Raw genomic sequence first — 27,993 nt, 5'->3', positions numbered from 1 at the left:
AATAAAAACAACACACAAACAGAAAAACCTCCTAGACCATCCCCCCTTTTTTTTGTTTAATGGATCACATAATGAAGAATGAAATAAAAACTTGAAACTATCTTAAAATATGAAGTAGGTTCAGCTCTAAGGGTCCCACCCTTACCCTTATCTCATCCCCATCCCCACCCCATTCCCATCCCAACCCCCATCCTATCCTCACCCCTACCCTACCCCACCTCCGTTCTCTGATCTGTTCTCTCTCATCTGTATTCTGTTTTCTCATAATTCCTGGATGATTCCAGATGCTACCACCTCTGCCAGAACGGACAGCATCACCCCTTCTTCTCTTCCCAGGGTCTTGCTTGGATTTGCTACACCAAGGTTGGACGTGGTGGACCTTATGCATGCCCACTGCTCCTTCTCCTTCTACACTGGGTGGTTCCCTCCTGCTTTCTGTCTCTCTGACCCATAAAAGACTCAGTTTTTAGGGATCAGAGAACGTGTCCAGGCACTAATCCTTAATTGAAAGTTACCACGAAAGCTTGCTGTCTATTCTGTGGGAACGTAAGAATCATTTAATGAGAAGGACAAGGCACAGGGACGGGCAAGACAGGAATGACTGGCATAGATGCAATGACCTTCAAGTGGGAGAAAGAAGTCAATTCCACCACTGAGAATTTAGGGATTGGTGCATGACTGAGTGGAAGAGTAATTTACGCATCACTTGTTGGAGAAAGTGATGCTGGCATAGTCTGTACACAGAACTTCTCCTCTCTTACACAATAAAGCCATGGGAAGAGCAAGGACTGGGAAATAAACAGAAGTGTTTCCATCTTAGTGTACTCCAACTGGACCATGTCTTGCAGTAAGAAAACTGGACGTAAACTTCATTAATATTTTCACTGAGAATTCAGTCAACTACCCTGTTGTTCTTTGGCACAAGCACGAATGACAGACTCTGTTATGCTTGGACCCTGGAAACCAAGGCTGATTTATTTACAACTACCATGTAGTTGTGCTGTTGTTTGTAGATCTGGCATTAAAAAAATGACCCAAGGGAAGAGCTCTGGAAGACCCGATGACAACTACAGGATGAGACACTTAACTTCCTTGTTAGTCTGGGAAGAATAAATTAGAAGAAAAAACAAACAAAGAAACATCAGTGAAAATATCCCATACTCCCTCCAATATTATTTAAGAATATTGAAAATATTCCTGGCAAGCATCACCTTAGTCTGTGTTTAGGATGCAAAAGACAGAATTGTAGTTTATCAATGAATGCATACATGTGTGGGAAAAGCACAAAGCCTAAATGCAAACCATCTAGAGCAGTGTTTCTCAAACTGTGGGTTGCGACCCCTTTAGGGTCAAATGACCCTTTCACGGGGTCGCTGAAGACCATCAGAAAGCACCAATATTCACATTATGATCTGTAATAGTAGTGAAATTATACTTATGAAGTACCAATGATTTTATAGTTGGGGGTCACGACAACATGAGGAACTATATTAAAAGGTCACAGCATTAGGATGCTTGAGAACCACTGATCTTGTCTATAGCCTATGAGCTCCTCATTGGAGGAGGATGAGACACAGATCAAGCTGCAGCATCAAGGTTCCTTCTCTTTTATAAAACAACAAGATTTTAAACACGTGGAAATACATTAACACGCTTTAAACAGACACATGTATGTCTCTTCATGTTTCAAGTATGAAATAACTAATGCATACTTACATTATGAAATATTTAATGCATATTTAAATGTATTGCAAGAAGACATCTGCGAGAAAGGGATAGCCCAACGTTTGAGAGTGTGAACATGACCCAAACGGAACCTCTTTGTGGGATGGGACCTCAGTTGATGGAAATGCTGGTGTTCTTTTCAACTCAGAGTCCTTTAAGGGTTGCCAGAGGCTCAACAAAGGGAAATAGTTATTTTTCTTCTCTAAACGGAAATAATTATTTAACCAAAGGAAAATGATTTTCACTGGTCAGCAAGAGTTCAGAAAAAAAAGAAAGACCTCACTTACCAATGGTTTCCACACGAACGACAGCTCGGACTGTCCAGGAGCTCACATTATCCGACTGAGTATAATCACACACATACAAGCCCCGGTCATCTATATAAACATCTTCCAACTTAATGATGCTGTTCTTATGCCCAGACAGGAGTCTTCCATCCTAATCCAAACGATAAGAATTAACCGCCTTTCTGAAAGCTCAGAGTTTCTATTAACATTCATTCCATACTTAAGAAAAGTTTCGCCCATTTGAAGCAGGTAAAGGCCGGTCAGTTTGAAACATGGGTGCCCCATTGGATGAGGATGCTATATGCTCTGCTCTTTCTGAGGTCACAGAAGAAGAATTTCCTGATGCTGTAAAGAAAGCTGACTCCAATCAGCTCACAGAGAGCTACTGACTTCGCATTTCTTAGAGCATAATTTGGCAGCCCAAGAGTGTTCTAGAATATCCAGTGCTCTCAGGAATGATGCCCAACTTAATTTTCACTAAATTATATGCACATGTGCTTGAGAATGGCAATGCATGCGTGTGCACACATGTGAGTGAGTGCATGTACTTTGAGAAACATGTAGGTTGTCAATAAAAGCAATATATAAATTATTCTCATTCAGTAAATTTAATTTGAATATAAGAGCCAAGCATGGTGGCACACACTTTTAATCCCAGCACTCCGGAGGCAGAAGCTGAGCTCAAGGCCAGCCTGTCTATTCTACAAAGTGATTTCCAGGACAGCCAGCGTTACACAGAAAAACGCTGTCTCAAAAAGTGAAACAAAGATTTATTTTGAGTATAAGAATAAATCGTAAGTAAAATACACTAAATAAATAAACTGGACTTACATAAGAATTACAGAGAATGAATACAGAGAATGCTAAGATATCATTAGTTGACTCTGAACTCAAACAAGAACCTGTCTCTTAGAATCCTTCAGTGACTGCCTGTGCCCTTCAGATGACGTCGAAGACTGGCCTGGTCTCATTCTCTGCTAGGGTCCATTTATACCCCGTCTTACCCCGAGGGTCATGTTCTGTTGGATCCCTGCCTTTGCAAGTCCTTTGCCGCTTCCCCCAGAGCACAGGCTGCAGCTCCCGCCATAGCTCTACCGGGGTTCAGCTTTGGGGAACAAAATCATCATTTGCTCCCAGGAGAATTGCCACTTCACACATCCAGGACCTTGTAGGCAAACAGCCGCTACGGGCACTGCCTTTTTCCAATGTATGCGATGTGGCATATCCTCGTCTATAGCTGTTGAGTGCAGTCATGGTTTACAGGTGGCTAACAAATCCTGGGTACATGGAAAGGAATAAACACGGGCCCCTTCTCTCAGTAGACTCTGAGCCTCTAGGCCCCGAGTCTCGGGCCTTTCCGTCACACCATATAGAGTGCTCAGGAGACACTTGTTAGCAAATCTCAGCCCACACGAAACAGGGCTGCTTCCTCGAGTCTTTGCAGAGCTACGAAGAATACAGAGGGATCACATACATGCAACGGCCACTTTGGGAGGAGGTGAAGTGTAAAGTGAAACACCGGCGTGGGGCTTGAGGCCAAGGTGGGCTCTGAATGTGTTTGCTCTTCATTGCTCCAGCTTGGTTAAGGGTGTGTGAATTTAGGAACATACTGTGCAAGAAAGGTTTCCAAATAGGAGAATCGTGTGATAGGGACATTTTGAGAAAGGTGCCTAACAGCTGCTTGTGAAGCTCATGGAGTCTGAAGGACAGACGTTTCAAACCACCTTCCTGTCACCAGGGATTCCGGCACAGTGGGGGTCACTCACTCTCTGCGGAAGGATGGGTCATCACTGCCCTGACTCCTACAGCCTAACTCATATATGACGTTTCTGTAGTATATGACCTTCTAGCTTCCCATGAGTCCCCAAAGCAGATCTCTGACAGTTAAAAATCAAAAGAAAAGAGGTAGCAGAAATGATGAGATGGCGAGAATCTGTTCTCTACATAGACTGCAAAATTCTCTCATACGTGATCATCTATGCTTGTCAGTAGATCGCAAACCTTCCAGACACCGCTGCCTCACATATCAGGCCAATATATTTTTTTTCTCTCAACTCTCCCAAAGGGCCAAACATCCCTGCTGCCTCCCGGGTGAAGGGCACAACACCTCCCCTCAGGAACCATTAGGAATGGACACCCCACTTCGTCTTTGCAGACTGTTGGCTCGTTCTTCAGAAGCTTGAGTATTGTCTGTGGTGTTGCCTCCTTAGTAAAACGCTCACTTAAACAACAATTTGTCTCTCTTGAACTACCTCTTCTCTTCCTCCCACTGGTCCAAAGGAGTCTCTGACGTGGAATCTGACTGGATTTTATTTCTTTCATTTTACAAATGAGGAGAGAAATACTTCAGAGTTTAAAGGAAAGCCTGCACAAGAATGCCTAGTGAATGAGAGAACTGAACATCAAACATAATTTTTCTGACTAAGAGTTTTGTTTAATGATCGAGGAATTTCCCTTCCATTGGCCTTCACACAGGTAGAAGCAGGAATTCCCCCCACCCTCCCCCACACATCTCCAAGTGTCTGGGCCAGTTCCTGGGGCCCAACAGAGAAATTCCCCTACGGTGTCAAAGAGCCCGAGTGGGCCACACTGGTCGTTGGGAGTAACTACAAGACAGGATGGAGAGCCAGGGCAAGAGGCAGAGACAGCTCAAATTATTTATCAGATGATGGCAAAGATCAAGTATGCTCCAGCCAGAAGTGAAGCTAAGAAGAAGGAGGAAAGTCCAGAGATAAAACTCGAGAAAACCCAGTAAGATTGTATGAAGAACAGAACGTAGAGTGTGGGCATGAAGTAAATCTGCTGAGAAGCTGGTGGATCAAGGACACAGAGCTCCATCATTAAGAACTCAGTCAACCCACGGAGGAGCGTGGATGGTAGCCGAGTAGACCTCTTCCTCATTTTATAGATGGCAATCGTAGCTTGATGTGTGTCATCAAAATCTTTGTGAAACAGAACTCACAAGAGATGTTAAGGAAATTGGGGTGAAAAAAAAAAACGTATGCAGAGCGATAGGAAACCAGATTATTCAATCGCAAGCAAGCCTGGCAGGAAAGAGGCAGAGGCAACCACCCAGAGGGTACAATGTGATGCTCAGAGGTGACACGTTAGAAAACAAAAACACAGAGGAGGAGGAGCAGCCACAGTGTGATCTGTGTGAAGAGTCAGAGCCCCAGAGAGAACAAGTGGAAAACCGGAAGCTACTGACAGAGATGTTTAGGGGCATGTAAGGGGGACACAAAGTCATTCTTAGTAAGAGGGCAGTAGCTGTGATCTTGTAATGTACTCTCCAGAGGTTTTACTAGCACGCAGCTCAGTACTAGGGAGCACCCCAAAACTGTAGGATTCTCTAAGAGTGGTGCTCCCCAAAGCCAGGCAATGCTGGAGTTCTTATCTGGGCTTCCTCCACCTGGATCTACGATTTTAGTCTATTTTCCTTGATGAACTTCACATGGTTCCTCATCATTAACTCATAATTGTGTCTGGATTTGAGCACATCATATCTTCGCTACCTATGAGTGAATCAGGTTTTACTTTCTACGAGTTAACAAATATCACAAATATATTTAAAGCCAGGAAAATCTAAACTATTATGACTGTCTCTTTAATTAGTCCCTATCAAAGCGTTTGATTATCCCCCTTCTTCTGTAAAAATATCCCCACCTTCTTTCTATTTCCATTGCTAGTTCTATGGTTCAGAAGACACACAAGCAAAGTTCAAACATGTCAGCAGGGCCCCAGCCCCTCTACCTCATGAGCAGCCCACAGTTTTAATTTCCAATTCAATAGAATTCAGACCACGCAAGAACTCTGTTTCTCTCACACTGAGCAATTCATTAATCCTTCGTTGAATGGACTGTTTGCTATTCTATTTGTTACAGTGATAATCTTTCTCAGTGAATACCATCATACAATCTCTTGCTCCAATCACCTGACAATGCTCAACTTATTCTTCAATCCTATAGTAATATTTCTTCTACTATACACTAGGAAATCAATAAACCAGAAAATTGTAATGATGGGTCCGATTCAGTACCTAGCCAAAGTATTCTGTAAATTATTAAACAGATGTTTTGTGAGCATATGGAAAGGCGGTAATGGTTAATATCAGCCAGCTTCTGTTCACTAACTGCCACCTTATGAAAGTCATCTCATTTTCCTGTATAATTGAAGACTTAGATTAGAGAGGCTCAAGGGACAGCAGTAGACAAACTCTACCTTCACTCTAGAGTGTAATTTGGGAACCACTTCCATGATCTCCCTGTTAAACAAAAAGATACTTAAGAGCCGGATGATAGGACATGTGGGTGCCTTTTCAGATAATTGAACAGCCGTACCCCCAAGCGATGACAATCCGTAGCCAGAAGGACGGCTCCAGAAACCGCAGCATGGAACTCTAGCGTGCAGGCTTGCTCAGTAGTTTTACGGGGTCTTAAGAGTCACATCCCACCCCACTCCACCCCACACACATCTATACACGCTTTCTTTGACCTTGCAGGTTTTGCTTATATACTACAGTTTGGGCTCTGTGTTTTTAAGGGATTTCTGGGTGTGCCGGTGCACGTGTGCCTGCATTTGTGCGTGTTTCTAGTAATTTTTCATAGGCTCCTTTTCTTCCTGTTTGTTGTTTCATCTTATTCTGTTTTGCTTATTTTGGTTTTATAGTTGCCGGGTTGTTTTCTAATGACAGAGAGAAAGAAAAGCGTGTTTATGTGGGTGCATGATTAGGTGGGAAGGACCTGGGAGGAGTTGGGAGAGAGGAAATCACAGTCAGCAAATATTGTACATGACAAATGATTTTTAATAAAAATTAAAATTATAAAAATAATTAACATGCCCATGTTTACTTTATCTATGGGCTTCAAACTGTGAGAATGATAGTTAGTATACCAGGTTATAAAATTATAAAATCAAAATTCCAATTTCTTAGCACACAGAATGACGAGCAAAAACCTATGTTTTAGAATCTAACAGGAGTGCGCGTGAAGTTAGGCACGTGAGTTAGAAACTCTAATGCTAGGCACACAATTGAGAATGCCCCTCAAATTGCCTGGTGGAAGTTCTTAGGGAAAAGGCTGACATGCCACAATAGCGTGATTGACCCACCCAGTAGGGTTATTGCAAAGCTGAAGGAATTGCAGGCAACATCAATATTCTGTTCAGAGGAAGGAATGGAGCCCTCCTCACTCAGCATCCTCGCTGTGCGACCCATGTGCAGCGTCAATTGCACAGCATGTGGGTAGCTGTATTCAAAGCTGCCTGGGAAGGCGTGGGGGATGTTTAAGGTAAAAACAACAGAACAGAACGGGCCAATAGATTGGCCTTGGGAACAGCTTCCAAAACTACAATCTAAGTCATCGTTTATCTTCACTATTGAGAAACACTTCAGCCTGTGGGTCTGGCCAGTCTCAGCCTGCTCACCAACTCCCCATGGTAGGCAACTCATACAGTGCCTAGATTCTGGTCCCTACAAGAGCTAACCCAAATGGAAACGAGAAGGGGAAGTGGCGAATGCATCTGCAAAGTTTCCATGGAACACAGGGCTGAGAATCAACCCCACACCATGTACACCAGTCCGACAGCAAACCACCCCGGCCCTGATGAGGGTGATGTAAGACACCATAGGGATTTTATTCATGCTTGGGTCCCCTTAACAGGAGGTCACACAAAACCACCGTGATCCTGGTGTTCAAGGCCGTTCCTAAAGAAACTCTCTGACTGTCCTTCATTATGATTCTTCCTTGTGTCAGAAAGTTACTAAGATTATCAAAACATACGAACTTCATCAATTCAAATGCCTTTCACTTAGGGAATCAGATTTATTAAGGATATTTCCTTTTCCCTGTAGTTCCAGAAACCAGAAAAATAACAGGTACTCTATTTTAATTCTGGAGTTTCAATCATTAAATAATTAAGAACGTGCCAAGTACAGAGTGCTCAGCCAGGCCCCAGTGCTCTCCTGACAGCTGCTCCAAGCAGGGAAGCGAAGCACTGCTGAGCAGAAGCCCTGCCTAGCATGGGCAATGGAGCGCTCATCACACCAACCCTCACTGTTTTAGCAAAAAACAACAACAAAAAAAGTCGCTGCGTAGTTGGAAGGAGAATGGCTCCATGGACTCCTATGTCTGGATGCTTGACCCTCCAGTTGCTGGAACTTGACCCCCAGTTGCTGGAACTGTTTGGAAACGATTAGGTGGTGGGACCTTGTTGGAGGAGGTGTGTCACAGATAGGGCTCTGCTGGGTGAGCATCCATGTGTGGGCAAGCACTAGCAGCGCAGTGAAAACGGGAAACGCGTTTGCTGTGTGTGCTTACTGGTTTCCTCCACGCCAGTAACAACAAACTTTCCCTTGTACCCTTTCCCTTAGCACTCCCTCGCTCCCACAGGCTTTGCACAAGCCACGTGTCGCGCACGCTGTGACTTGCCGGGCTTTCCTCGCCACGCTCCTCTCTGGAAACCACTCCACTCCTCTGCTTCTTTTAAAACGCCTTCAAGACTTGATGGTAGGGAGCACCCTTCCTCGTCCTCACCAGTGCCCATTAGTCTTTATGACACATAAATGAATGACCTGGCCAGAATTCACAGATGTCTGTTGACACCCCTCCACAAGTATGACGCCACCCACATGCTGGACTTGTCCCCTGCCATGGATCCAAAGGGTGACTCCATCGATTTGAATAGCAAGCTGTACTCTCCATAGGGTCAAAAGCACCTTAGACTGTAGGTCTTTCACATACACAGAGACCAGTTTTTATGGAGCTCTGGGCCTCAAGCTCCCTAACTCATCTTTTTCCGTAAAGAGTCTAATATAGAGACAAATGCCACAAAACAGTGCTCTTACACCAGCTTTAGAAAATCCATTCATACCCGGTACCAGGTCATCTTTGGACTCTGGGCATCACGTTGGCAGCTGAGGCTGGGACAATAAATGGAGCCAGTGCTACCAAGAAATAGGTATTGCTTGTGCTCCGCTGGGTTCCCACAGGATACGTTTCTCTGAGGCTTAAGTTCTAAGATGGTCTTGACACAACAAGCCATATCCTGGGGGTGCCTAGGAGACAGAGAAGGTCCTGTCAGTACTTGTCTAGGTAACAGAGAATTTGAGGCTATTTCTAGACTGGAATGCCTTTGAGACATACCTCAGCCTGGGTCTACAAATAAATGACCCAGCATTGTTTATCTGCGGGGCCGATAGCCACAGCATGCCTCGCCTCTCGTGAGAAGAGTTTCTGTCGATCTCCTCTAATGGACCTCCACGCCGAGGCTGCTTATACCACTGAACATCAGATAGGTTCTGATTACCACTGCAAGGTGTGTGGGCAGGGCCTTGGGTAGGTGACAGTTGATTTATGTGGGAGAATTGTGACTTCAGAAGCTCTGGTAAGTCACAAAATAGGACAAAATTCTCTGCACCCTTCACAGGATATATCCACAGAAGTCTTTTCGTGGCACAAGCTGAAAATGACAGTAAATGAAACAACACAAAGAAACGTGTTAGAAGGCAGACTTCCCACTGATATTTACAAAGAGACCCAGTATCACAAAGGACTAAGCTCTATCTTGTGTACCATGCCAATTTCATGGATGAAAATGGCTCATGTTCTGATTCGCTCCCAACAGACTTGTGTCTTAAGTCCCTCTGGGTGACCGGAGGAACAATCATGCACTCTTCCTCAGATGCCCCCACTGAACGCCCCGTTGTGGTCACTGGGATCCCCCAGATGGATGTGGCATCTGCTGAAAGCAGTCCCGACCAGATATGCCTCCTCCTACTCCCTTTAACAGCGAGATGTTGCGTACTCAAAGGTCAGGCTGCTGATTTAACAGATGATCTGGGACTTTAGACTGTGACCACAAGACTCACGGGGTTAACAGGCAAAGCAAAACCCCCTACCTGAGTGGTCAAATCCCGTGGTCTGCTCTCCTGCAACAAAGCAAAGGAACAGCCAGCCCAGAGAGAGCATGTTGCTCCTCTGCTTCTGTCATGGCGTCAGCGACTTCTCGTTGCCAGAGTGGAGGGTGTGCAGACTCGGGGCTCTTTCTCGGGCATCCTCTTCACTTAGGAAATAGGAAATGGAGAAATCAAACCTGTGACCAAGCCTCAAGTCACACAGGAAACCCTGAAAGGGCACATCCCACCCAAACAGCCTTCGGGAGCCCAGAACCGGCGTGGGTATTTTCAGGGGCATGAAATATCTTCTGCCATATGTCACCTCGAGCTCACTCAAAGGATGAACACCTCACATGCAGGGTCCCCTGAGGGCCTCACATGCAGGGTCCCCTGAGGACCTCAAATGGGCCCTGGAGTATCATCTAATATTATTTCTTTTCGTGGAATTCTTCTCCTTTTTTTCCTCTTATATTGCTTCCTTCTACAATGTATGTTTCTATCAGTAATTTGGAAAAATAATGCTTTATTTTTCATGAAAGATAGCCTAATTTATAAGCAAATGACAGATTCTAGAGTTAGGAAAACTGGTGATTTGGCTCATTTCTATAAAATCTGAGAGTATCTACATGGTACTAAATACTATTTTTAAAAAAACTATTAGATAAATAAGGGTAGAAACTTGTGCCTTGAAGACTGACCTATTGATCCTCTCAGATATAAAAGCAGAGAACATGTGTTCTTAAAATTGAAAGTCAGGCGTGGGTTGAGTACATAAGGTTTGTCTTTTCTGTAGAGAGGGTGACCATGAAAAACTTCAAATAATGTATAAGCAATGAGAGCTATGGGGAGTGTAAATTTGTTGCCTGTTTAAATTTGAGCAGAATATGGAATGTTTAGTTGTAGGGTGAAATTTTCTATTCTGACATTAGATGAACAAAATTTGAAGGATAGACTATGTTCAAGTGTCAAAAACTGCTGAGGAATAGGGATTATCTCTTTGGTGTGGCTACTAAGAGATGGGCAGCCAGAGGGAGGGGAGAAAAGTCTCGAAATGAAAAGACTGTAGCAACCTCAGGGATAAAATGATAGACAAGAACCCTCCATATGCGCCATGGTGAATGAGAAAAGTCAGGATAGCAAATACCAACCCTTCCATTCAAACAGAAGAGCAGGGTGGAGCAGCATGGGGAAGCACAGCGAGGATGACAGGCCAGCTGGAGAGTGCAGAAATAGAAGGATAAAGAAAGGGAGGGGGTCCTATCCACCATAATCAGTAGCTGCAGTTCCCCAGCAGGGAGGGAAGGCGACCTCAGCCTCATTTCAAAGCAAAACCAGGAAGCCCCCCCCCCCCCCCCGGACTGAAGAGTCAGCACACACAGCTCACAGCTCTTCCGAAGACTCTAGTTTACTTGGGAGTGTTGGTGAGACTCCTGAGGAGGTCAGCTACAGAAAGGAGGTCCATGGCTTTGTTCCACTAGGTGCTGGAAAGCTGTAGCTGGATAGACAGACAGACAGACAGACAAGACAGACAGATGAGATAGTAAGTTCTTATAAGCAACTTCTTACTCTTAAAGGCTGAGTTACCCAAAGACCATGATCGCAAGGTCATGATTTAAGTCAGCGAGCCTGGAATCAACTTCCCACCTTCTCGGGATGGAAGACGCCTCTGCAAGGCAGGTGTAGAGAGAAGGGGGGCGCATACAGGCTTGCTGAGAAGTGTAAGGGGTAGGAGGCTGGCCTCAGGCAGCAAAAAGGATGGGGACAAGGGATCTCACTTTCTGTTCCTGGGAGCTGACCTTACCTCCTCAAGGTTAACTGTGTAGCCTGATAGTCCCACACTTGAAGTCAGGGATTGGAGTCAGTTATCTGCTAGGAGGTTCACGGTGGGCAGGTCTCTGAGATTCCAGGGAGGCAGATGATTTCCACAGTCTCATCTCTTCTGCAAGGCATGTGATGCTGAGTGACTTTGGAAAGCACCGAGTCAGCTCTCATGTACAGAATTCGATGTTTGCTGGTTTCTCTTACTGTCAATGCACTTGGGGGGTGTTGAGGAAACCACAAAGGGACTGTAGATTATGTCATCTCAGACTCCTGCTACCCCAAACAGACAAGGTCCCAAACGGAAGGCAACTCTGGTGGGTGCTGGATGCTTGAGTAGTTCAAATTCAGCACTTTCTTAAATGGCAGGAAGCATAGGAGCCCTCGCATCTATCAGAACCTCTGTTTTCTTCCCAATAGACTTTAATTTAGAAGTTGCCAGACATGTTCCAGGTTTTCTTTTTATTAAACTTTTCATAGTATTTTAATTCTATGTCTTAAAAAGTTTGAATGCTTTTATCTCTATCCCCCTTATAATCACCTAAAACGATTCATACACTAATTTTTTTTACTGTGTGATCAATTCCATTTTTATTCACTTGTACATTCCTCTCCCTTTCAATAATGTTCTCAGATCCTCTTCTTTTCTTTCTTATAACTTTCATTCCATTCTTTCCTTGCTGTCTTACCTGACTTCTTTCATTAACTGTTTTTATATTCATGTAAAATAATGATTAGCTTCATGTTGTATTCTACGTGAGCAATATGCCATTCTGTGTTTTATGGTTGTTGCTGGTGTAGTAATGTGTTTGCATTGATTTTAAGTGTATGTCTGCACTTGGCTGTGCCTTGAGGTTTGTTTGCTCCTCTCTGAACAGTCCTGAGGAGGCTTCCCCTCAGGAGCTCCTCAGACAAAAGCAGAAGAGAGATCTAAACCAAACACGAGCAAATGACAACAGAGAAACTCAATAAACATGACTAGGTCAGGTAACATTATGTATTCCAAGTAATGATAACACCTCAATTACTAAACCTAAAGGCAATGATATGATTAACATGCTGGGCCAATAATTCAAAAGTCAATGTGTAAAAATAATCAGCTACTTCAAAGAGGAAACAACTAAACACGAAGATGAAGTAAGAATATAAATTCAGGATACAGGCAATAAAGTGAACACTGCAAAAAGAGACAATGGAGATGGGTAAGAAAGAAAATAAAGATTTGGGGGGAAAATCAAGAAATTAAAAACTCAGTAAAATTTTGATAATAGAAACCATAACCAGTAGACGAAATGAAGCGGAATATCAGAGGTGGAGGATAAGGAAACATGACCCTCAGGCACTGGTGGAGTAGAAGTAGACAATGTACAACACTAGATAGAAAACTATTCATTAAAATCAGAACAATACAATTTCCACGTACTGCAAATGGACATAGAAGTTCATTGAGAACCCCAGACAGACCAAACAATGATGTTCCAACAACACATTGGAGTCAATATCAAAGTCCAAAATAAAGAAACAATATTAAAAGCAGCAAAAGAAATATCACCAGCATGTTGCTAAGGCAAACTTATCTGAAAAATATTGCAGCTCTGGATAAACCCTGACGGATGACACGAGATGATGACCACAGCAGCGAAAGGGAGGAGAATGGCACAGAAGGAATGGCTTTCAGTACATTTACCTTAAATCAGGAAGAAATCAGATAGCCAAGACCAGCACAATTGAAAGTAATCCATGCCTATGAGACCACCACTGTAGAAGACACTTAGAGGCATCCTATACAACTAGAGGGAACAGAGGGTCTTAATAATAAAAACACAGAAAAGAATAAATTTCACGAGAAGAACAAATAAACAAAGGAGAATTAGGAACGGCTCAGTCGATGACTCAGCAGTTAAAAGCACTGGCTTCTCTTCCAGAGAACCTGAGTTCAATTCTCAACCCTCATGGCAGCTCACAACTGTCTACAACTCCAGCTCCAGGGGAATCTGTCACCTTTACACCGATGTACTGCAGGCAAAACACTAACGCACATAAAACAAAAATAAATAAGTCTAAAATAAATGACTCAGTCATTTCCAACTCAGTAAACCAACTAATGTCTAAGATAAAAAGAAGAGAAAAACAATTAAATCAACAGGAAAGGAATCAACATAAGCATTGAGTCAGGCTGGGCAGTAGTGGTGCACGCCTGCCTTTAATTCCAGCACTCAGGACGCAGAGGCAGGCGGATCTCTGTGAGTTCGAGGCCAGCCTGGTCTACAAAGCAAGTTCCAGGACAGTCTCCAACGCTACAGAAAAACCCCATCTCAAACTTCTTCCTCTCAAAAAAGCATAAGAGTCAACAAATCCCTTTCAATAACAACCCTAAATGCAAATTGCTTTAATTTGCTGATTAAATCACTCAAACTGGCTGAATAGATTAAAAGGTAAGAGCCAATTATTTGTTGCCTCCAAAAAACACTCCTGTATTTGTTATTTTTTTTTATTGCTTTGATAAAAAACCATGACCAATGCAATAAATAGAAGTGTTTGTTGAGTTTATGGTCCCAGAGGGTTAGAGTCCATGGTGGCAGAAGCAGGAAACTGGGAGCCCACATCTTGAACTATAAGCCAAAGCAGGGAATGTGATCTGGGAATGGCACAAATCTTTAAACTCTCAGTGACATACTTCCTCCAACAAGGGCACATCTCCTAAACCTACCCAAGCAACACCATCAACTGAGGACCAAATATTCAAATGTCTAAGTTATAGGGACACCTCATTCAAGCCACCTTATTGGCAAAAAGTACACACAGACTGAAAGAGAAACATTAAAAGTCAACATATCAGGCAAATGGAAACCAAAAATCGCAATAGTTTTATCTAACCAAGTAGACTTCATGCCATAATAAGAAAACATAAAGAAGTGAATTCACATTAATAAAAGAAAGTGATCAATCATGAAAATAGGATTGTTGTAGATGTGATGAACATTGGGGTACCAAATTTTATTTTAAAAACATTACTGGATATACAGAAATAGACCCAACTATAAGAACAGAGAGTGATTTGAATATTCCATTTTCATCAATCCTAGATCATCCAAACAAACAGCAAGAAACAAACAACAGGCATTAACCTGCACCATAGATCAAAGGGCTTGATAGATAGCTATAGAATATTCCATCTAAAAGCTTCAGAATCTACAATATTCTCAGCAGTAAGTAGCTACTGCCATTGCTGTTGGCCACATAACAACCCAAGGACAAACCCATTCTGAATGGTCCATTGACACGGAACAACACCTCCAAGCTCTTATCTCCCAATGTCTGCTTTTAAAAGACCACCTAAGAATTATTTCATTGACCATCACCCAAACACTTCATGGATTCCGAAGAAATCATTCAAGTGAAAAACAGCTTACTCGTTGAGCATTGGCCAACTTAGTCCAAATGTGGCTATAAATTCTGTTCTTGAGAGTAAAATGATTGACAAGTAACACTAAATGTATCACTTACTTACATTTGTCATTCTGGAGAACATACGTGTTGTATATTTCTCATTTCTCAATGGATAATCAAAGGTCTCATAGCTTATAGCAAAGGTGCCATTATTAAATAAAAACCACATACCTGTTCAGTAGTAGAAGAGAGAGAGTCACATGTAGAAGGAGAGGGTTGCAACGCTTCTCATTTTGACATCACTACATGCCATCTTCCACGGAAACAGGCAAGAGGCCAGGGAGAAGGTCTGGAAATATGAAAGGATATATATATATATATATATATATATATATATATATATATATGTGTGTGTGTGTGTGTGTGTGTGTGTGTGTGTGTGTGTGTGTGTGTGTGTGTGTATTTTTCTCAAGACCTACTCTGAAGTCACTCAAAGACACACGGCCAACCATAGTTTATAGCAATAGTGAAATAAGTTTTTCAAAGAACAAAGCTCTTGCTGAAAGGTGAAAATGCTGAGTAAACCACCAGGGAAAGACACTCAGTCCTGTCCACATTCTTAAAACAAAATTTAAAAAGAGATGTGAAGTAGCCTATTCCAGTTTTCAAAGACTATTCGGATGATGCTCACATGGTCCATGGTAGCATGTTCAGTGCTTGCCTTCAAAGGCAGACAAGTACAGCCGCCACTCAGATATGGCACCATCCCCTTTCTAAGCAAATGCAAGAAGCACTGTGAAGAAAGGTTTACTTTGTAACTAGTCCTTTTTTTCAAGTGAAGATTCAAAGATACATTCATTGAGATACAAATGTTGCTATCTAATAACTCACCTGTTATTTAAACATAGTCCCTAGAAAGAAACTGTTTAGCAATCTATTTTTAAGTTATTTTAAACATTATGTGGGGTCAGAAAAATCTAGAGAAAGAATGTTTCATTGTCTTACCTTTATTTCCTGATCTTATAAACACACACACACACACAGAAATAAGGAACTTCAAGTCTTTATGTCAGTGACTGGCGGCTTGTACGTTTGAAGAAAAGTGTGAAAAACATCCATTTTCAAAGAGCTCTACTGGTTTTTTTCTTAGCAAGAGAGTTCCTTGGGGGAAGATGTAAGAATTATCCCACTCACACAGTCTGGAAACAGTGAGTTATACCTGGACAGACAAAGAAAACCTTTGCATTTTGTAAAGAACCATTGGCATTGGAAAATGCATGGTCAAACCAGAGGAAAAACAAGCAAACTAATTCTATCCCCAGAAGAAAAACCCCTGAAATGAGCTGTTTAGAGCCACTCTCTGGCCAGCCTCCTTGACAAGAAAAGCTTTGTGGTTAGGTTTAGTTGAAATGGTGAGTAAACCAGCTTCCTTTACAGGAATTTCCTGTGTAGAATTTTAACGAGCGCTCAACACCATTTCTCAACAGGGGAGTTCACTCTTTTTCCCCCCTCTCCCCCCTTTAAAACTAGAACCACCATCATTGCCTTTGATTCCAAATCTAAAAGCTTTCTTCTAATGAACTTTTAAGTGTCCATCTCACCAGTATCTCTTATAGGAAGCAACAATTCATCGATAAAGAAAGTGAAATAATTTTAACATTGAGAGTCACTGAAACTATTTATGTACTTGCGCATTAAGAGAAAACCTTGGAAAGCATAATTAAGAACAATTTAATTTGGAACAATTAGAACAATTTGGAGTACTAGTCACAAGGAATACTGTCTATAAAGCATCTTAATTAACCGCATTATCGTCCTCCCTCAAGACACCACTATTCCCACGAAGATAAAACTGAAGCAACTGAGCACAGCAAGGCCCCGGGGTTATTTCCACACAGGACTAGAGAAGCGCTTAAAATACAGCAGCAAAGCAAATGCCAGAGTGAGTACGGTGGAAGCAGAAGGCTTCAGGAGGAACTGGCAACTAAAGACAGGTCTAAGCCGCTAAAGACATGTGTCCGTGTTAGCCAGGAACCTGTCCTATCCAAGAGGATGCGAGATCTTCTTATAGCCAACTGCAATGCGTAACAGGCTCAGCAGAAAAAGACGGGAGGGCACATGAGCTACAGGCTCACAGGGTTACAGCAGAGACGGTGCCAGCAATAAAAACCTAGAAGGGCTTCAAAAAGGAATGGTGAGGATAAAGGCAAAAGGGAAAACAAGAGGGCATTGTTCCCCACAGCTGTTCAGTAAATGCTGAAGTCCATTCAAGATACCTGGGGGCTGGAGAGGGTCCTTGTCGAGTCTCAGGGACCCTGACATAGACCTCAGAGCTGAGTCTAAAGTTATTGTCGGGATGGTCTCCTAAAGGAAATTTATCAACAGCTCGTTCCCCGAAGTTTACCATAGCGTTCATAAAACTGCATTTAGAAGGTGACAGCAGGAAGTCGTCGACAGTGGGAGATTTGGGAAGAGGTGAAGGGTTAGTCACGACAGGAAACTCAAAGCATGTTTAACACTTTGTACAACTCAAACACTGTGGTGCTATCTTTGGGTAGAAAACCCATTGAACAGAAGAGACGATGCAGAAGCATTAACAGTAGGTGGAAACTCAGTAAAAATCGAAAAGGGCATCACAAATTAGATGACCTTGGATAAACGTAGTGTGCTTACGGGGCAGCTATATGGAAAACTAGGCAATGATTCTTTTCCTCACACCACACGACAGACTGTGTTCCAACTGGCCTGGGATTTTAAAGTGTGAAGAGGTGACTCTACACAGGTATTAGAAGCACAGTTTAATTCTCTGTGATCTAGCAATAAAGAAATCGAAAATTAAAGAAAAATGATAAAGGATAAACTCTGGGAAATATTTGTCACTTGCATTACAAAATCTTGTCGTCTCTATTGCGGCAAGATCTTCCAGCAGTGGAAATAAGATTAAACATCTCCAAAAGAATTTGACAGAAGGCAAAGGCCATATTCCTGTATGTTGCTATGTTGCTGCTGGAAATGAGATAGCACAGTCTCTGTGGGAAGAAATAAGGTAATATTGACCAAAATTACATATGAGTGTTTGTTGACACAACAATCCTACATTTTGGGTATGATCACAAAAAAAAATATTCAAGCGAAAAAAAGTGAAGATGTGTTTAAACAATATTGTCTTTTATCGTACCACATTTAAGAGGAAAAGATTAGAAACCCTTAGGACTGGTTGAATGAACAATAGCATAAAAGAGATTCAGGTCCTTGCATGAAGTAGTGATAACTAGTTTCATATATAAGAATGGAGTAGTTACTGAAATGTTTTAAGAAGATTAAGGAAAAATAACATTTATCTGTGAGAGACGGGAGATATAAATATCCTTGCATATTTATTTATATTAACATATGGACATGTAAGTCAATGTCAATTTTTTAAATGTTTACTATCAGTTACAGAGTAAGCAAGTAATGAAGAGAGGAAGGAAAGGTGAATTCTGATGGAATTTATTTGGTAGATTTGCTCATAAAACAATACAATTATTTTTTCACTCAAAAAAAAATTCGAGAAACAACCCTCCAAATAAAAAATGATGAATGAAGCCGGGCAGTGGTGGTGCACGCCTTTAATCTCAACACTTGGGAGGCAGAGGCAGGCTGATCTCTGTGAGTTCGAGGCCAGCCTGGTCTACAAGAGCTAGTTCCAGGACAGGCTCCAAAGCTACAGAGAAACCCTGTCTCGAAACAAAACAAAACAAAACAACAACAAAAAAGAAATGAATGAACCTAACTATATGGAGCCAACAGAAGAATACCAAATGACTTGAGAATACAACGTTTGACTTTGTCTTTTAATGAAATATTCTCAAGGGGGAAAACCTGTTAAAAAAAATTTCAGATTGCTTTTAATAAAAAAAAAACTATTGCTGAATTATTAAAGTTGAAGTATTAAAATTATTCTGAGGATATTATATTCTGTATGGTAGAGGAAATTGATAATTATATTAATATCATCAAGAACTGGAATCTTCTGCCTGCAAATGATACAAGTATAAAACAGATGATGAACTAAACTTTCAGTCTTGAATGAAATTTCCTTTCAGTGTTGATTCAAGATTCATATCTCTCTCTCTCTCTCTCTCTCTCTCTCTCTCTGTTTGTGCGTGTGTGTGCGTGTGTGTGCGTGCGTGTGCGTGCATGTGTGTGTGTGTGTGTGTGTCCCCGTGTTCTTGTTCTGACTACTTTAGAAAAACTTGATGAACTAAGCCTCACTAAATCTTAGCCTGGGTCGTGGACTCTGAATATAATTCTGCCCTGGAAAGAGGTACGGCTTCAGAGAGAGCTGTCTACCACTTAGGCCAGGAGCATCTTCTCATGTCAGAAAACCATAGTAAAAGAAAAAGAAAGTTGTTGGGGGCTGCAGGCCCTTGGCCCCCTGACTTTCTTTGCCTGCCTCAGACCCTTTGCCTGCTGGAGTGAACATAGTAAACAACTTGTTTACCTGTGCCTGCAGCTGCTCTGAGCACGAGACCCTCATGAGTTCCTGAGGGCAGGGGGGTGAATTCTGGTGGGTTTTACAGCTGGAAATTCCAAGAGCTGTGGCGTAGCTGTCAGTTAAGGATCCGTATATAAGCTTTCCTGGAGCACAATAAAGCTGGCGTTCTTGTTTCAAGGATGAGCCTGTTTCTGTCTCTGTGTGTGTGCTTTTAAATCTCCAGCCTAGTGCCCAGCTCGTGTGCCATCCCATAACAGCAAGCGATCTAAACTCAGCAGCAATACCAAAGGACAAAGTGGAAAATGGCCAAAGGTGGACAACTGGAGTGGCAGTGCATTACTGTTCATTTGTAAAATGCCATGTGTAAAAAAAAGCACTCATTTCTTATGATATATGCTGTAGTGTGCACAGTGATAACCCCTAATATAAAAAGATAGAGCAAAAAATGAGCGCAAGACACAGTGGGAGACAGAATAAGCACAGGAAGCTATTTACATTTTGACTCTGGGTTTTAGATATCCGAATATTTGTTGCTATATATTTGAACTGCTTTGTTTATTTGTTTATTTATTTATTTATTTATTTTTATTTTTCAAGGCAGGGTTTTTCTGTATATCTTTGGAGTCTGTCCTGGAACTTACTCTGTAGACCAGGCTGGCCTTGAACTAACAGAGATCCACCTGCCTCTGCCTCCCAAGTGCTGGGGTTAAAGGCGTGTGCTACACCTCCCGGCTTGAACAGTTTTGTAATCAGCATGTAATAAATAAAGGTAAAAGCTCAGTGCCTTCTGTTGCTCTTCTTTAACCTTAGTGTGGTTTCCCTCTTTGCCATATTTTACTTTGCTAATTTCATGATTTGAGTGAATTGCGGTAACTGGTGAATACAAAGAGAAACAATTTAGAAACTGTAACAGGCTTTTTCTCCTTTGGGCCACCAACCAGTTCCCAAATCATGACACGGAGACTTATTAGTTAGGAGTGGTTGGCTTTATCGTATGCTTGTACTACGGGCTCTTATTACTTAACCTGTTTCTCTTCATCTACATTTTGTCTCAGGGCTTTTTACCTTTCTTTCCTTCTATATGTCTTACTTTCACCACTTCTTGTGTCTGACTGGCTGGTAGCTTCCTGACTTCTAGACCAGAGCATGTCTCTCTCTTTCTCCCTCTTTGTCTCCTCCTCCCTCTCCTCCCATTCTCTATGTATTTTCTCTGCCCACCAGCCCTGCCAGTCTCTCTCCTGCCCAGCTATTGGCTGTTCGGCTGTTTATTAGACCAATCAGATGCCTTAAGCAGGCAAGGTGAAGCAAACACAGGACATCTTTACATAATTAAACAAAGGCAGCATAAACAAATGTAACACATCTTTACCTCTTTAACAAAGGCACCAGAAACAAAGGTAACACATCTTTGCCCAGTTAAAATAACATTCCACAACTAAAGAAGTAACTTTAGAAAGTGCATTATCTGCCTAGGCAGGTATTTCAGACAAGACCGCAGCCCTTGCCCAATCTTTTTGTGTGTTTTTCAAAACCGCAGCTTAGAATGTCCACGTGAAGGTGGCTGGTGTAGCTGCCTTAACTAACAAGGAACTTCTGCTTTTCCTGGTGGTGGTATTCAGGTTGGTTTACAGGGAGGGCTCTGCCAGCCTGCTGGCATGCCCAGCAACAGATTAAAGATGCAGACCACCACAGGGCTACCGCTCAGCTTTCAAATCCTGAGGATTTGGGGGGGGGGGGTGTTGTATGAGTTTGTCCTGTAGGTCAGTGTTATTTAGATATGCACATTGAAAGAAAGGAATGGCTCCCTCATCCAATGTACAGCAACATAAGCACTTTCCTGTCAATCTTCAAATTAGTGTTAATAGGCTTAACTGTGGCTGTCTAAGATCCCTTTGCTTTCTTCAGCACGCAAGCACTTAGTACCTGGCAACGAGACCAAGAAATTAAGATCTGTGTCTTTTTTACGATGCTCTTCCTTTGGAGTAACAAAATTAAAAATCAGTATATTGCCATCGGGTGCATTTGAGGTCACTTTAAATGATGTGCCCGTGTGACACAAGGAGGAGTCTGGTCGCCTTTCATCATGGAACAACGGTTTAACTACTGTGCAATGTGCTTGCATGGGTGAGTGTGTATATGTATGGTGCGGGAGAATTATCTGTATTCTGTCAATCATATTTTAATAAAACGCTGATTGGCCAGGCAGGCAGTATAGGCAGAAAAGCCAGACAGGAAGTAGAGGTGGAGAAAAGAGACTGGGAGTATTCTGGGAAGCTCCCTCTGCCACTCCTGCGCAGACCACCGAAGAGGCAGCATGTAACTTGCCCAGCTGAAAAAGGTACCAAGCCATATGGCTAACGTAGATAAGGATAATGGGGTAATATGTGTCATAAGAACTAATAAGTAGCCTGACCTAATGGGCCAATCAGCTTTATAATCTTATGGAGTACTGTGTGTGATTTCGTTGGGAGTTGCTGTCTGTGGGGTACCGGGCAGGACAGAAACCCCAACAAGCCGGCCCTTATGTTACATATGTGTATGTTTGTGTATGTGTGCATTAGTAGATACATGTGTGTTTATATGTGGTTAACATCAGGTATCTTTTTCAAAGTCTATTAACATGGTCATGATCCAAAACTGAGCATACATACCAAGTTGTGGCAATTATGTAAGCAAGGAATTGTGTTCTCTTGAGTACACACATCAGTCACAAGAGACACCAGAAATATATTACAAAGAAACATAGCTGTTGTCTGAAAGCTCCCAGCCCAGGCTCTGATTGCTATCACTGAGGCATGCAGACACAGCAGGAAGGGCCCTTGTCCTTCCCACAGAACACTCATAAACCATTTCCTGTTAGTTCTGTGGCGTGGTCACTCTGAAGAGTCCCCCTCCCCCACGCTGCCCTGCTGCGCTAGAGATCTCACACTCAGGGCTGTTTCTCCTTAAAAATATGACTTTCCCCAGCTTTGGTCCCCAGCTTTAGAGCCACACTTGAGGAGACAACAAAGAGTCCTCCTTTCCACTCTCTGCACTGGAACGTTTAAAAGCACAGTTCAGCTTGGCTGTGTTAATGTTCCCGTTCTGACACCATGTTAGTGCCCTGCCCCTTCTCACCTTTTTCTTAGCACCTTGACCAGTCCACCTAGCTTACCAGCAAGCATCAGTGCAGCATCTCTCTGCTCTTCCCTCCCTGTATCTTGGTGAAGCTATCTATATATGGTCATGTCTCAGCCGAGAATGTACTGGTCTGGCTTTGTCTCTTTGCCCCAGTCTGAATGGCTTAGAAGGCACCCTGATTACTCCCTTGCTTTTTCCCTATTCTGAACTGTAGGAGGAGTGAGCCGCTTATTGGTTCCTGCTGCCCAGAACCAAAACAACCACACAGAAACTATATGATTTAAAACACTGCTTGGTCTATTAGCCCTAGCTTCTTATTGGCAACTCTTGCATATTAATTTAACCAGTTTTTATTAATCTGTGTATCGCCACGAGGCTGTGGCTTACTAGGAAAAGTTCCTGCGTCTATCTCTGGTGGGGCTACATGGCTTCTCTCTGACTTCGCCTTCTTTCTCCCAGCATTCAGCATAGTCCCCCCCCCCCAACCCAGCTCTGCTCTGCCCCACCCTGCTCTGCTATAGGCTCAAAGCAGTTCTTTATTCGTTAATGGTAATCACAGCATACAGAGGGAAATCCCACATCACTGAACCATTCCTAAGTAGCCAGCTTCCGCTTCCTATTTGTGAAGCCTGCTTTGTACATCCGTGGTATGTGCTGCCTTTTCAGAAAAGTGCCCAAAGCCTTCGAAGTTTCCACCTACAGCCTCCACTTTCCAACAAGCAGTGCTGTAGAGGAAGCACACCCTTTTCTGTTTCGACCTCAGGGGCCTGGGCAGGGCACCATGATAATGTTCCTGGACATGACAGACCTCAAGTTCCATGGAATATGTGGGTCGTGGCATTTCAGGGTTTTTGTGAGCGACCGTAATTCTAATTTCATGAAAGCCTCTAACAGAGCAATAGGCACAGGTGAAGAGCTTCTTGTATCCTTGAGAGAGAGGGTCATTCTGAGAGTTTGAAACTGACATCCCAGGTTAAGGACATCAGAAATCTTAGGATAGAAAGATGCTCAATACCTAAAGAGATACTGCTGGTGGTGGTTGGTAGTATTGTCCAAAACTAATTTTAAAACGCGCGCATTTGATAACTGGCATGTGAGGGTCTGCTTAGGTTTAAGTTCCTGAATTCATACAGTGTGGCCTGGAGAGAAAGCAGAGAGAGTTCTGTCCTTATTCTGAGTGCAAATTAAAAGCAAAAGTTACATACTTGTATGCTACTTTGTAATTATAGAAATGTTTATGAACACACAAAACCATTGCATTTGGAGCCGAGAACTACATATGAGAAAGCACATGATGCTTTTGTCATTCTAGATTTGAGGCACTTCATCTTTCCTCCCTATTAGCTGGCTTTTGTGGTGAATGGGGCTATGCAGGCTTCTGGAGAAGAAAAGATCAAAATAGCCTTGTCCAGCACTGGACCCCGCATGCCAAAATGCTGACATGCCATGCAAAGGCTGACCAGTGATGCTCTAGTGGCATAAGTGTACAGAGTAACCAACCACTTTCAGAACATGTTGGGGGATCCTTCCACAGGAGGGAATTCACACCTGGTATTACCAGCATGGTCAAAAGCCCATGGCTGGAGAGGGCATAATACCTTGGGTGGAACCCACTATGATCACTGTTTTTAAATGTCTATACTGTCAAATTTTCTTCTAAATATCTATGTTTATGCCTATAGACCTGGACTATACTCAACCTTGATTAAAGAAGCTTTTTGTACCCAGTGAGTGACAGTCAGTTCAAAGGTCCTTTGAATAAGGGACTAAAAGCTGGTGGAGGGAGAGGAGAGCTGACTTCTGGGTGTGACACGGCCCTTCCATGCTGACTTCACAGCAGCCGTGGTTGTCTGCACAAGGCATGAGTGGGATCGAACCAGCCAAAATTCCAGCGTGGATCATGGAGGAGGTCATGAGGATTTAGCCCTAACTGAAGAGCTGTTGGCAGTTGATAACTGCTAGAGGAGAAATAATTGTTCCGCTTTGGGTTGTGGTTACTAACAGGCTTGCACACGTTCTAGTGGATGGCCCAATCCACGGACACACGGGCAGCACTTAGTGGGTTATGTTTAAGATGAGGGCAAGAATTGCATGGGAAGTAGGTTTGGGAATAGGAGGGGGTAGAGGGGGCAAATGATATTCCATTGTACACATATATGAAACTCTAGAAGAATAAAATTTTTCAAAAAGATACACACGATGTGACTGGCACTAAAAAAGGATAGCTGGCCAGGTGGTGGTGCACAGCTTTCATGAGGCGAAGGCGGGCAGAGCTCTGGGAGTTCTGAATTCAAGGCCAGACTGGTCTACAGAACAAGTTCCAAGAGCAAGCAACCCGGTGTTGCACAGAGAAACCCTGGGTTGGAAAAAGAGATGGTAGGAGGGCCATGTTGAATTCACCTTATCTTCTTTTTCATGATTTATTTATCTTTTTATTTCATATGCATTGGTGTGAAGGTGTCAGATCCCCTGGAACTGGATTCTCAGACAGTTGTGAGCTGCCATGTGGGTGCTTCTAGAGAACCCGGGTCCTCTAGAAGAGCAGTCAGTGCTCTTAACCGCTGAGGCATTTCTCCAGCCCCTCATCTTATCTTCTTAAAACAGGTGGGAATCTATGTTGAAAATGAGGGAGTGGAGTCTTGAATGGGAAGGAAGTCAAGAGACAGTTCAAGGCTAATGAATGCATTTAGCAGATTTAATGTAAAATATATTTCATATGAAATAAACTTCAATTGTCAGAGCATGAGCAATAAAAGAAAAAAACAAAGTCATTTTATTTACCAGAACTCCCAAAGCAACAAAACTTCTGACTCTATGTTTTCACACACAGGACATGAAGCTTTTGTTGAATTTACTTTTTATTTGGTCAGCCAATTAGCACATGAAGGCTTGAGCTATAAAACTTAGTGAGAATCCCCATTCTTCTTTCTTCCTTCCTTCCTTTCTTTCTTTCTTTCTTTCTTTCTTTCTTTCTTTCTTTCTTTCTTTCTTTCAAAATCTACCATGTCCGTTCTAAAAACCTCTGCTTTAGACTTTTCTGGAACATTCCTGCTGCACTCGGGCATTTGCAAACTTGCAAACAGACAACTTTGGGCTTCCCTGAATCTTCTCTGGATCTTTCCATGCAAGGTCAGCATCCATACATATTCACACACATCCACACGTATATAAACACGTGCAGACACACACAGACACACATGCTGACACATACAGACACACACAAGCAATTCCTACCAACAGCCATTGTTTTGAACCATGGAGAAAGCCCCAGGGGGATGGCCCCCTTTAGAGAGACAGAAGTGTCTCCCAGTGCCCGAAAGATCTATATTCCAACAAAGAGGTGGTGTGTGTGTGTTTATATGTGTTTTGGGCTTTTTACTTTGTTTTTTATTTTGTTTTCTTTTGCTATGCCTCCACTGTGTCCTTCTCTCGATTTGCTACTCAAGCCAAAGCAGCTTCTCTCTCCTCAGACCTGTTTTCCCACCTGATCTCTGCCTCCCATTGCTCCACTGTGAAATCACTGAGCGCATTTACTGCCATCAAAAGCAAGCGCCACATTTACAGGGAAGCCTTCAGTCCCATTGTGAAGCAGGAGTGCTTACTTTGAACTCGGTTTTAGAGATGAGAAAACTCAGGTATGAGAAGTCAGATAAAATTCCAGAGCTCACAAAGGAAGCAGAAAGCCCAAGACTGTCACTCAAATTTGGCCATACAGGCCAGGCCACACTCTCAATGGCCCACCGTGCTGAACTCCCTCCCTTTTAAAACAGCTAATAAAAGCAAGCAACTGCTGCTTGTTTATTGTTGTTAGCTTTTATGATCCTACATATAAGTATCTATATAAAGTCAACAAAAGCCTTGGGTCACTAACCCTGAAAGACCTACAGAGTTCTCTGAATTTAAATTTTTATCTGACATGGATGAAACAAAGGTGTTTAGGGTTCTCCTTTCAAAGGTCTTATGGAAGGTCTATAGAAGAGGTAAACATCTTGCCTAATGTCTCTCTGAGCTTCCGAGAAATGCCAACTTGCAGCACTAATCTCATGCTGAAGCCAAGTCCCTGGGGCCTTCCCTCACCTTGTTTCCCTGCTCCACATGTGTCTTTCCCACCTACTCCTTCCAGCTCCCAGGCCTGGTGGAGAACTAAGTACCCCTGAGAGGTAATAAAACCTGGTTCATAAAAAATGCCTTCTTCTGGGGGCATCAGTCAGTTTGTGTGTCTTGTCACCCCCTTGCTGAATGTGGGATAGAGTACATATAATTGTAGGGCCGTGGTTCTCAACCTTCCCAAAGCTGCAACCTTTAAGGCAGTTCCTCATCTTGTGGTGACTTCCAACCGTAACATTATTTTCGATGCTACTTTGTAACTCTCATTTTGCCACTGTTACGAATCATAATGTAAATGTATTTGATCATAGAGGCTTGCAAAAGCGCTCCCAACCCGCAGGTTGAGAACCACTGCTCTAGGGGAAAGAAAGAAGAACAGACTGATCTCTTGTGAGTCCCAAGGTCTCCTGGGAGTTCCGCCTTTGTTTCTTCTATGGCAACCCAATGACAAATCTTATCTTCTAACTGGGAGTGGAGGGGGATGATCACAGAATTCGGTATTTTGAACGATAGCCCCTGCTGTGATTAGGCACACACACAGCCTCCAGCAGGGCTTCTCTGTTCCTTCTGACATGGAGCCTTGCTGAAGATCAAGGTGTTGCAAGAACGGGCAAAGCTTCGGATTCGTCTCTCCACGGCTTGATGGCCTTTGCGGGCATCAGGTAAAGAAGATTCTTCCAGAACCTCGAGTTGTAAGGAAGGGATTTGTCAGCCTGCCATTTCAGGACCCTGCAGGGCTTCAGGAGCTTCAGGGACGGAGGCAGAACCGTGAAGCTGCCGGCTGGAGTAAACTCGATTAAGATTAGCTTAATCTTCCTCTCCACCAGTGCTTCGTGGAGTCCGCTCTCCAGTTCAAGCCTGGTTTCATTGGTCAGGTAACTTTTGCTGAGGACGATGATTAGCCTCCGGCTCTTCTCTATCAGTGACTGGATCTCATCAATGACAGCTGGGAAGGCAAGATTTGGGTCAGGTCAGCAAACTACAGGGTGGGCACAGAGAAAAAGCTGTCACCACGCTCCTGCTTTACAGCATTTGGCTTTCGACTGCACTAACAAGGTTTTCTTTAAAATAGGCCAATTTTGTCTGTTGCAGGCAAAATAACCATCTAAATTGCAAGAATCGTGAGCATCCACTTTATCCCTTACCAATGCTGTACCGACGGACACTATACTCTT

The 27,993-nt window shown here is 42.9% G+C and overlaps 2 protein-coding genes across 8 annotated transcripts in view; both read right to left on the bottom strand.

Annotated features, from left to right (window-relative positions):
* The window catches only part of Il18rap (interleukin 18 receptor accessory protein), a 32,519-nt gene extending 16,014 nt beyond the window's left edge, over positions 1–16,505 (bottom strand). The window contains exons 1-8 of one of the 6 annotated variants that reach the window (XM_048430213.3): positions 16,117–16,505; positions 15,343–15,460; positions 11,705–11,867; positions 11,288–11,398; positions 9,907–10,070; positions 9,152–9,467; positions 8,880–9,063; positions 2,013–2,163 (exon numbers count right to left, since the gene is read on the bottom strand). In XM_048430213.3, the coding sequence (XP_048286170.3) occupies positions 2,013–2,163; positions 8,880–9,063; positions 9,152–9,467; positions 9,907–9,976 (721 nt within the window). In that variant the 5' untranslated portion in view covers positions 9,977–10,070; positions 11,288–11,398; positions 11,705–11,867; positions 15,343–15,460; positions 16,117–16,505. The remainder of the gene's footprint in view (positions 1–2,012; positions 2,164–8,879; positions 9,064–9,151; positions 9,468–9,906; positions 10,071–11,287; positions 11,399–11,704; positions 11,868–15,342; positions 15,461–16,116) is intronic. The other 5 variants (XM_048430208.3, XM_048430211.3, XM_048430215.3 and 2 more) reach the window with 5 other exon arrangements.
* An 8,887-nt stretch (positions 16,506–25,392) lies between these two features.
* Il18r1 (interleukin 18 receptor 1) overlaps positions 25,393–27,993 on the bottom strand; it is a 35,080-nt gene continuing 32,479 nt past the window's right edge. For both annotated transcript variants that reach the window (XM_087898107.1, XM_087898106.1), the window contains exon 12: positions 25,393–27,764. In XM_087898107.1, coding sequence (XP_087754233.1) covers positions 27,409–27,764 — 356 coding nt within the window. In that variant the 3' untranslated portion in view covers positions 25,393–27,408. The remainder of the gene's footprint in view (positions 27,765–27,993) is intronic.

This window comes from Myodes glareolus, chromosome 18 (genome assembly GCF_982192425.1).
Source record: "Myodes glareolus chromosome 18, mMyoGla1.1, whole genome shotgun sequence".
Taxonomy (NCBI): Eukaryota; Metazoa; Chordata; class Mammalia; order Rodentia; family Cricetidae; genus Myodes; species Myodes glareolus.
Note: the sequence above shows the minus strand (reverse complement) of the source record. Positions and strands in the feature narration are given on the sequence as shown.